The 10,756-nt window shown below is 37.8% G+C and overlaps 2 protein-coding genes across 2 annotated transcripts; both read right to left on the reverse strand.

Annotated features, from left to right (window-relative positions):
• Positions 1-2,017: 2,017 nt before the first annotated feature.
• On the reverse strand, positions 2,018-3,464 carry LOC145908299 (fas apoptotic inhibitory molecule 1-like). The gene is made up of 5 exons (XM_082995548.1): positions 3,312-3,464; positions 3,131-3,206; positions 2,643-2,795; positions 2,534-2,583; positions 2,018-2,469 (listed from the first exon to the last, which is right to left on the reverse strand). The coding sequence occupies exons 1-5, from the start codon at positions 3,438-3,440 to the stop codon at positions 2,329-2,331; spliced, it is 549 nt and encodes a 182-aa protein (XP_082851674.1). The 5' UTR covers positions 3,441-3,464; the 3' UTR covers positions 2,018-2,328.
• A 682-nt stretch (positions 3,465-4,146) lies between these two features.
• LOC145908600 (uncharacterized) lies at positions 4,147-7,967 on the reverse strand. Its single transcript, XM_082995909.1, has 6 exons — positions 7,783-7,967; positions 7,487-7,580; positions 7,262-7,401; positions 6,655-6,765; positions 5,975-6,124; positions 4,147-5,652 (listed from the first exon to the last, which is right to left on the reverse strand). The coding sequence occupies exons 1-6, from the start codon at positions 7,870-7,872 to the stop codon at positions 4,285-4,287; spliced, it is 1,953 nt and encodes a 650-aa protein (XP_082852035.1). The 5' UTR covers positions 7,873-7,967; the 3' UTR covers positions 4,147-4,284.
• Between the last annotated feature and the right edge of the window lie 2,789 nt (positions 7,968-10,756).

Genomic DNA, 10,756 nt, shown 5'->3' on the forward strand with positions numbered 1-10,756 from the left:
AATTGACCGACATTTAAACCTATACGATGCTGTTTTCCAACTTCCACATCATTGTTTTCAATTATCAGCAATGCCGCAGATCTAATAATTCAGGACAAAAACACAACCTCATCTGCTTAAATAACGATCCTGCACGTACACATGACTGAGTCGCGTGTTACTCCAACACAAGTGTCAGTCAAACAAGGCAGTGTTGTTTACGCAACGTAAATATTTCCCAGCGCATTACATGTAGCCTAATTTGCACGTACTGAAATTATTATTTACCATCGAATGATAATCACAAGATGTTCACAAATACCTAAATCATGGAAGTGAACAAGAAAGTCCTGGGAGGACGCTGCGAAAACTAATTGTATAGAAACGTGTGTGGTGACTACAACATATGGAACAGTAACGTCGTTTTACCTTTGGCGCAGGTATAAAACTTGTCCATTATCTCAAAACATACTTTACACGTGACGTAATACTGACATACCCTACAATCATTAACACAAACGGCGTTCATATACAAGCCTGACTCAGCACTACACAGCCGACAGGATAAAAAGCACATGCTTATTGTTTGGAGTGGTCTGTTGCATTAGCGCCCTCTCCGACCCAAACTAGTCACGTGATCGCCTTACTAGTCGAGCCACGTCTCGTGCAGGCCAACTCCCCACGCCTACTGCTAAACACTGCCAGATTATGCTGGTTTTACCTCAACTGGAATCAAAAACTTGCGCTAAAATTGCACCTTTGACATTATATGGACTAAAAAAGAATAAGTGGGATCTGTAACCGCGTCGTAACAGACGAAAGTTCGCAGCAAAACACAACCCTTTGTGCGCACACACCACACAGTCGAATAATGGCGACATGCTAACGTTCGGGCGAGACTGCTCCGTCCTCGTGATCTCACTCAAAGCTCGCGTCTGATTGGCCGGCGCCGTTCTTTGTTTAGTTTTACTCCCCGCCAGTTTGGTATTAATGCTTAAATAAGTTGTGTTAACAACCCTATTTTCAAATAATATTAAACAGAAATCTTTAAAACAGACTTATGTTCAAAAAGTCAAAGTTTATTTTTATTTCGCAAGATCATTACGTGGTGTTATTTCACTGTACAAAGTAAACTTGGGGAGTAAAATTAATGTTACGTCCATGGTTTCTCAGGTTTTGGCGGGTAATGGCTTGTGAAGGATGTATATATAATGGTAAAAGAGTATTTTTGCTTGCAAAAAGTTGAATAAACACTTTACACAATGAAAACAATGTCAGGAATTTTTTGTGTGATATGGGACAATAGTTGGGACATGCAAATCCTTGTTTATGACATGCTGAATATTTTATTGCAGCATACATGTATGAATAATTCAATATTACACCTTTTTGGTAGAAAAACTGTTTTATTTGTCATGCAGAAAAATAGTGTCAAATCATTGAACAAATTTAATATTATTGTTTGACAGGTAAATAAAGCAAGGAAAAATTCATTATCTACCCAACATGTGTCCTTGACCAATTTAACCTTAGGTTTTTGCTATTTTTGTTACATTTTGAAAGTATCATTGTTATTTAATCATAATAACAACACCAATAACAATAACTCATGTGTATGTTAATTATCGGTCCAAATTGTACTCATGTGTATGTAAATTATCGGTCCAAATTGTACTCATGTGTATTGAAAATTATCGGTCCAACTACCAATTACCACAACTCATGTGTATGTAAATTATCGGTCCAAATTGTACTCATGTGTATTGTAAATTATCGGTCCAACTACCAATTACCACAACTCATGTGTATGTAAATTATCGGTCCAAATTTACATGTTTTAAAATATTAATCCTTAACACAACTGGAGTTGTGAAGCATGTCCAGTTGTCTATCAAGATTTTTCTCTATCGTCACTAGTACACAAAATAACTGATATTTTAGTTCAGTGGGTGTTAAACCTTTACTAAAACTACACACCCAGTTCTACATGTACTAAACAGAAAACCATCTTTATAAAATAAATAGAGCTGCATATTTGATATGTTTTATTTGTGTCAACGATTTTATAGCATTCAAGCAAATTTGGATGCATAGGTTTTGAGTTAAAATGAATCGTACAACACAAAATTGGTACGATGAATACTTGGTGTAACCTACACTCCAACACTATAATGTAATAAATGACATTTGGAAGAAAATATACTTTTGTGTATAAAACTGTTTTTTTCAAAAACACAAGAAAAAGTCAAAGTTTTTTGTATGCTTCCTGTTGCCAGCAACTGGATATTGCAGCTATATTAAACTGGGAATGTGAAATTGCAGTACTATGACAAATATAAAGCAACTCGTTTAATCAGGTATTAATTGATCATCAATATAGAGGGTGTGTATAATTCCAGATTTTCTGTTGCCACTTGATATTGCTTTAATGTAGCAAAAATGGTTTCCTATTTCAAAGTGTGTTTCTGTTCCTTCATCCGTAAATTCACCCTGCACAAAATTTTGCAACCAAATTATTACAATACACAAAACCGAGTGAAAATAAAATTCTTACAGCAGTTTCCATCTGTTCACCATTGCACCAAACATCCAAAGTATCTTTTTCTTTGAAAAACAAAGATTCAAATAATGAAAAAATACACAAACCACCTATAAAAATATACCTAACACAATTCTTGTATCTTGGCCTTGGAGCACCATTGTCCATGCCTTGCTGGTTTTATTTTTGTTTTCCATAAACTTTTTCAAGCTCTTTCCCTGCACTTCCAGTGTGTATTCATAGGCAAATCCACTGCAGGCATCTATGTTGATTGTTCCTAGACAGAAAATACATATCCAGAAATCAAGTGTGTGTACATTTACATGACGGGTGTCAAACTGATAGTCCACTGGTCAAATCCCTTGTTGTGTGGCTTGTGCGAATTTAGTTTGAACATACTTTAGGATTAAAATCATAGAGGCTATTGAATCACAATGTTATGGTGACCAACTGACAAAATGCATGTTTATATTTACTTATTTAAGGTTGCAACTGTAATGAACAAAATTTTAATTAAACCATTTATAGATTGCATTATCATTGCAAATTTAAAGTCTCAAGTCAAATCTATGAAGCAGATAAACAAGGACCATTTACAAGAGGCAAATGTACCTTTGATTTTTTGTTTTCCAATGACAAAATCCTCTTTTCCCACAAGTTTAAACATCCAATCTTTTCTGAAAACTTCCTAAACACAAACAATTTCACTCTCCAAGAGTAAACAACACCTTTTATATTGGTCTTAGGCATTATATACAAAGTATGCATAACCTTTTGCTAGAATTTTTCTTACTTTGTCATCCACGTAGACCACTCTTTTTCCCGTTGTGGTTCCATGTTCAAATTCTATCTTATGTACTCCATCACTTAAAGCAATCTCCCAAACAGCAACAAGATCCGTGAGGGTTTTGTGCGCGGACATTTTGCACAATAAACGCTCGGGCTTGGTGTGCCAGACGAAAACACGTTTACGCTTGCTGCGTCTTGTTACCCATGGCAAACACAGCCTTTTTCGTGTGCTCTCTCGTTAGATAACCCCCACTGAATGGGTCGGATCTACAATTTATTAACAGTGTTTTTTTCGCGACATTTTTAAATGTGGAAATACATTCTGATTGCACGAACATGTACACAGAAAGATTCACAGATAGGTATGAAACAATGACCATATTGGTCTTTTGTTTCTCGCTTTTTTTCTTTTACATATCTGTGAAAAGGTTTTCTTTTCCACCTTTACAGGATTTTCCAATCAGGTAAATTTGATCGATTTGACAACAGGCCCGCGCCTGGATGGGGACTCCGCAATTTGGCATCAATACCTGCAGGCCTCGCATTTCCTAGTAACGGCCGGCCTCGGTTATGGCAACTTGTGTTTAAATGGGCCACAATGTTGAAAATGGGTGCAAAAAAGCAATACCTTTTTCATATCATACAGTGGTCGAAAGCAAATCAATAGACAACCAGCGGTGCTCCAGAGTTAAAAGACTTGAAACCAGCATTGGTTTTGGAAATCAATTTTGTTAAATGGTCAGCGTACAATAGAAGATATAGTGAAATGCCGTATGCCTCCACGACGAAAGTTGCCCATGTCAGCGCCAAAGCCTGCCCACTGCTCCCAAGTCGTACAATCATAACATATCATGGTTTATTTTCGCAAACGAAGGTAATCACTGGAACATCTCTCAAAAATGTTGTAAACAATATCGCACAAAAGTTTATTGACAACATAAAAACGTCAATTCCTACACGTAAATGTGCGAAGAAAACTAAAACAAACTACCCGATATGCACTCGAAAATTTCCTTACGGTATGCGTAATCGGATCCAGATTGAAGAAGTGGCTGATTAGTAGCCAACCACCTGGCATACATGCAAACTAGGACCCCGCAACCAGACGGTTCCTCTTGCAAAGTTCTATTTTTCGTTTCCAAAGCCACAATGCTCAGGCCAAATTTGTCCTTTAGTAGGGTGGTCATAAAGTCTTTCGCCATTTTTACCAGCACGTCGCCTACATCCAAAGACAACTGCGTGGGGTCAAGGTACATCAGTGTCCTCTTAAGCACGTCGACTGCCAACAAAATCCAATGGGCCCCAGTCGGGTTCCAAGGCACAAAAATAAATTTCGTTCCCGAAATGATTTCGTCTAGCCACAGGTCAGGAACACTGATTTCCTGTTGTAGCAGACTTGAATGCTCCGAGGACGCGTAAATCACATGCTTATGCATTTGACAAAGCGACCAAAGGTAACTGTTTATGACGTCATCTACCAGCCAACCCTCTTTGAAATTTTTGTCCGAAAGCAGCACCAATTGCCTTTCTTCCAAGTCAAGTTGTGGTTCAAGGCACTTTAGCTGCACTAACGACAAGTAATGTGGGCCGTTTTTGAGCAACAGTTGCTCCAATGAGTTCTGGGTGACTTGTTTAATGCTTGGAGTAAACTGTGGTTGCAGGTTGATCTGCAAGGTGTCAGTCGTCGTTAAATCCTGTACACTGTCGTCTACAGCGTAAGTTGGAGTTAAACCCGAGTTTTCAAGGACCTGCGCCACTTGGTAGTAGGGTTCAAGGACTGTTGCTTCCTCGGTAGCTTCAAGGGGCAAGTTTGGGTCGGGTTTGGTCACCTCAAATAAGCTACTACCGACCAAATCAATGTCGTCTTCGTATTCGGTAGCACGATGGATATCTTGAAGAATGCTGGTCAGTTCGTCCCGGGCTTTAACCAGTTCCATTTCCGAACTCACGTCCTTCACGTTGTTACGAATGCGGTTTACAATCCCTGATATTTGATTTCTGGGGTCCGGGCGAACGGCTTTCGCGCTCATCGCTATTTTTTGATTGGCTATTTTTTCCACAACCAGTGGGTCAAGGGTCATGAGCACTTTCATGTTAAGCGGGGTCTCTCCGCCGTCCAATTTTTTGTCAATGAAAGCTCGGTAATAGTGGTTACGAATCACTTTCAAGGTTGGGTGGAAACGTTTGTTCGACAAGGGAGGAGGTTTGCTTCCACGGAACAGCTCGTTTGTGACGTAATCGCTCAAGCGGTCCTTGATTTCTTGGGCTGAGAATATGCCCTCGTCCACAAGCTCGTTGATTTTAGTAATTAAACGAGGATCAACCGGCTGCGAAGCTTCGACTGCCTGAAATGTGTAAGGTTTAAAATTGTCAGGCTTTAGGGCGATTTAGGGTACATCTAGTTTAGTGCTCCAAATTACTTTCAGTAAACTTTTAAATCCCAAGGCCAAAACCACATTTATAGAGATGTCAGCTGGAGGTTTTATAAATAAATGTTTCTACAACACAAGCATCCCATAACTGACGTGTTTTGCAAAATCAGTGCAACATGATATCAAAAACGTTTTTGAATTGTTTTTGACAGTCATGCAAGGCCTAGAAACAAATTATCCTGTAATATTTTTGTTAAATCATTTGAAAGGATGTAAAAATACAACTGAATCCTACCTCTCCAACCACATGCCCAGAATGAGCATTGCTAGATGGAAATGTTACCCAGCAACCATATTCTCTCAGTAATTCTGGGCTATCGTAGGAAAGCAATTCTCTTAATCGTTTGCTACCTTCTGTTTGCTTTGCCTTTGTGAGCTCATCAATCTACACAAGAATAAGTTATATTAACTTAGTTACATATAAGAACTATATTGAACAACTATCGATATATGATTGTCCACAAAAAAGTTTCACTTTTTTACATATGAATGCATTGCAGCGTTTGTTTATCTTGGTTAGAATCCACAGTTGTTATTTGTTGTAATATCACAGGCATTCATTGTAAACAGTTCAGCAGTGTTGTGCTATACTTTCATCCAAAAATTTTTGCATAGGCTTTACATCAGTGCTCGACAACCTGATTTTGAGTTATACCTTACTCACAAGTTTCCTCAACTACCACACACCAACTAGACAACAATAACCGCACACCAAACTAGGCAACAATAACCGCACACCAAACTAGACAACAGTTAAAACTTTAGAATATAATAAAACAATATTGTTACTAATGCACAAAGGACAGTCTGTAGCTCACATTATCTCACAGCATATCAACATACCACAACACACTAGTTGTGGAGCATAGATCAATATAATGATAGATATGAGCATTAGTATAAAACCAAAGCTACCTCATATTCAGGGTATGTCCAAATTTCAAGGATGCTAATGCAGGCTCGACAGTTTTTCTTTATCGATCCCTCAACTCTGAGGTATTTTCTTTTTCCACCATGGCATAACACCTGAAATCAAGGTTGCAAAATATTAAAATAAACAGAAACAGATATTCATAAACACCACAATATAAGCTTCATTTCAACAAAATGTTAGTTTTTGCACTTTGCTGTATACACAACACTTAGGTTGACAAATTGATGTTTTATATTTACAATTTCTTCAGTTTGTCGTGTCAGTCTCTGATCTATGACTATATGCTTGCTTGTGCACTGCTTTTATAAGAGACTGACTGTTAAACAACTTTATTCGCACGAGGTTTCGCAAGATTGATCTCGCTTCATCAGGTTTTTTTCTTCCTTGTTTTTAGCGCTGTTACCGCATTTTATTTGACATGTTATTTGCTGCACCTGATGAAGCGAGATCAATCTCGCGTAAGCTCGTGCGAATAAAGTTGTTTAACAGTCAGTCTCTTATAAAAGCAGTGCACAAGCAAGCATATAGTTATATTTACAAGCATATGTAGTAGATATACATACATGTATATATATTATACAAAAATACCCCATTTTTTAATGATTTTCTTCTTTCTTTTCTCTCATAGTCTCGGTCCTTTCCATGCTGACATTCAAGTTTTGCACTTTGATAAATTGTAAAAGGTACTCTTGTATTAGGGTCCCATCGAATTCTGCTTTTGCTTGGGTCTGCAACACCATCAAAATTTTGTATTGGAATTTCAAACTTTTTGGCATATAATGCAGCGAGATAGTCACAGAATAGCATTATTACCATATTTATGACGGAACAGTTTAATGAACTTTGTGGACGTCGATAGTTCAAATTCACTAATTGCCTTGTCCGCTTCATCTTTTGACAGAAAATACTGCAAAAACAATTTATGTTTCATCAATAAATATTAATAAAATGATTTGATTTTGATATTATTTATATCAGTGTTCAATCAAACAATTGTAAAAGACTTAAGAAATGTTTCTGCATGAAAAAAATCACAAACGTTTCTACATGCTAGTCTACACATATTTACAACTAGCCGACAGTAATATCCTTTATATATAAACTTGTACCTCGACAATGTTGGATGAAATTATATCTTTTTCCTCCGGCCCACTATCGTCGTCAAGGCCGCTGTCATAAACTTCTATGGTTAGGGACATTTTCAAATTAAACTTTCCCCTTCAAAACGTTGTTAATCCTTGACCGTTTCGACAAAACGCTTCGCAGTGCAAATAATGTTCATTATTGATCTACAATACACTTTAGGGTAAAAAACAACGTAGTGCAAGTAAAAATATTTGTCTGATAACGCTAAAGCCGTACGATTTCGAAATATCAATCTAATTTAAACTCGTTTTTATCTTTTCGATTAAACTTGCATGACGGTACAGTAGGCGAAACTTGCAAACCCTGTTGGTGCGGATGTTGAGCATTTCGGCGCCATGACGGGAAAAGCCGCAAGTAATTGAATTTAAATTTAAATTTATCGATTGTGAGGTTTCGTTACAGATGTTTATAGAAATCGTACTAATGTGCTAAATCCGACATAAAGGCCTTTTGATGATCTTCAAACAAACAATGTTTCAATGTTTATCGATACATATGATTGCAATGTAACAAAATTTCTTGGCGAAAACTTAATGTGCTGGAAGGACATAGTATTTACACTTCATATAAACGCTTATCACCAATAAAAAAATTGGCGTATAGTTAGTTTCGAGCAAATTTTTTTTACATCCAACGATTGCTTTAATCAAGTACAGTTTATAAATTGCCTCTGGTGTTATATTGAAAACTTGCGATCCCCAGCGACCGGGCCAGACCTCCCACATAGAAATTCCCAAAAGAAAGATAAAATATTTGGGCGACAAGGGCGCGGCAGCAACTGTTTGTTGATTTACGGCGATACGGGTTGCAACTCGCATGTTACGCTAAGTTTATGAGAATACGGAGATAATATATTTTCCACGCCAAATGCACTCCAAAGGTCAGCCTGAAATTTCAAACGAATCTAATTTAAAGTCATGTTTTCTTGGTTCTATGAATTGCAATTAAGACAAAATGTTGTACTGGAATTTGAGCAAAAAGGTGACTTCATCGAGCTTGTGACGTCAAAATGTTGACAAGTGAAACTCAAAACAACAACAGTCATCATATTTCACCCAAACAAATTATTTTATGTAAGTGCGGTAAAGAGCATCTGCCGCGCTCAGTTGTTGACTGTGATCAATGACAACCGCTAACAGGTATTGTCTGCTGATGCATGGAATCGATAAAATCTCTCCTGTGTAAACAGACATATGCATCTGGGTAGTTGCAATTATTTGCGGTATGGGATAAATCAGAAACCAGGCACCATGTTCAATGGTTTAGAATTATGACTAAATGCAAGGTTTCCATGGGCCTACTAGACCAGAAAGGAAGCTTTATTTGACGCAGTACAAAAAAAAATTAATTTATTTCAGTGATATTGTCCATTTTGAAGACGAATATCAAATACGCCAGGATAGTGACCTCTTGGATTGTCGCCGTGATAACTTAAAATTTCGCATTTGATGGAAATAACCACGTTTAGATGAATAAACGAAGCAAGAATTTTAGTAAAAGCAGAGAATGGCAACATGTTAAAATGGTCATGGAAATTTGCGTGTTACATTAGTTCCTAGTAACCCAAACCTGAAGAGTGATGCGAAAAATTGTTAATCAAGATCTTATCGCGTGGCGTGTTCTCCACCTTGCCAAACTCTCTGCAAATGCCAGAGGGTCGAAATCACGCCGTGGGCAAATCCGCGACACCGCAGCGATTTTTACGGCGATTAAGAAAACCGCGACGGAACTTTGGCAAGCTTTAAGCTATCCACTTGATTGCATTCGCGTCCAGAAACCAACCAAGCAGTTTCTATATCAACTATGTCTTTTCACTGCAGAAAGTGTTAACGTAGATGGAAGACGTTTAGAATAACCCGACTTAAGTTTCTTCAGCAGTAAATCACGACGTGTAACTCACATTCTATTTTTAGTGCAAGATAAGGTAATAGACCATGGTCACAGTTTTATTCCAGGGATGATCCTTTGGAGTGGCAACAGGGTTTCTTGGAAGAGCGCGCATCTGTAGAAAGCGTTTTTTTTTTATTTAACGTATGTATAGGTACGCAAATGAAATTGTGTGAGTTGACAATGATTTGCGTTCAGAGTTTTTGGATTTTGTGCAAAGTTGCAGAAACAATTGCGGTCGTCACTGTTTTTTTTTTATATATCAATACCGTAGCGTTCGCAGGTGTTCTGAAGTATATTGGTCTTAACACCAAAAAAGTTAAATAATATGACTTGCACACATGAATGTGCAACAAACTTACGAATACGCACACGTACTTATAGTCAAAACAGATCAAACAAGGAGAACTTGGGGATATTTACAAACATATTATTTATTTGTGCAAGGACAAATCCCGAAACCAAAAGGTTGTGGTTTCTTACATTATTTCTGTCTGCCCGTTTGGCATCACGTTCATCGCCAGGTCGCATTAATGGGAGAATGGGGTGGATTGGATGCGATTTTATTTGTGTTTAGTGGTTCACCAACGTCGCAGACGTGAGATGAGCTTTCAAACCCCGGGCGATGGAAAAGTATTGCGTCCATCGGTTGGTTGGTGATGTATTCCGTCGTGCTTTGCAGATTTTTGACTGTAATTGCTGGGAAAATATGTTTGTTTTGGGAGGTAGGGAAATATTTAAATTACATTGTAACGGGGCTTGTAACGGAACATTCACAGATTTTGTTTGTTTGGAATCGATATTGTTGCATTGGATAAATGTCACAACGACGTGTTGTTGCCTAACCTTCATCATGGCTTGTTGGGAAAATATAATTTCAATCTCTCGTTATGTCGTCCAGAATATCATAAACACCACACATACTTACAATCCCATGTAGAATGTACCCGTATGGAATACATTACGCAGTCACATATTTCAACTGCGAATGGCAGCGATCAAATGTTGCGAATTTCCCCGTTACCTTGTGCCCATTGTATACGTATAGCG

This window comes from Ascidia mentula, chromosome 7, assembly GCF_947561715.1.
Source record: "Ascidia mentula chromosome 7, kaAscMent1.1, whole genome shotgun sequence".
Classification (NCBI taxonomy): Eukaryota; Metazoa; Chordata; class Ascidiacea; order Phlebobranchia; family Ascidiidae; genus Ascidia; species Ascidia mentula.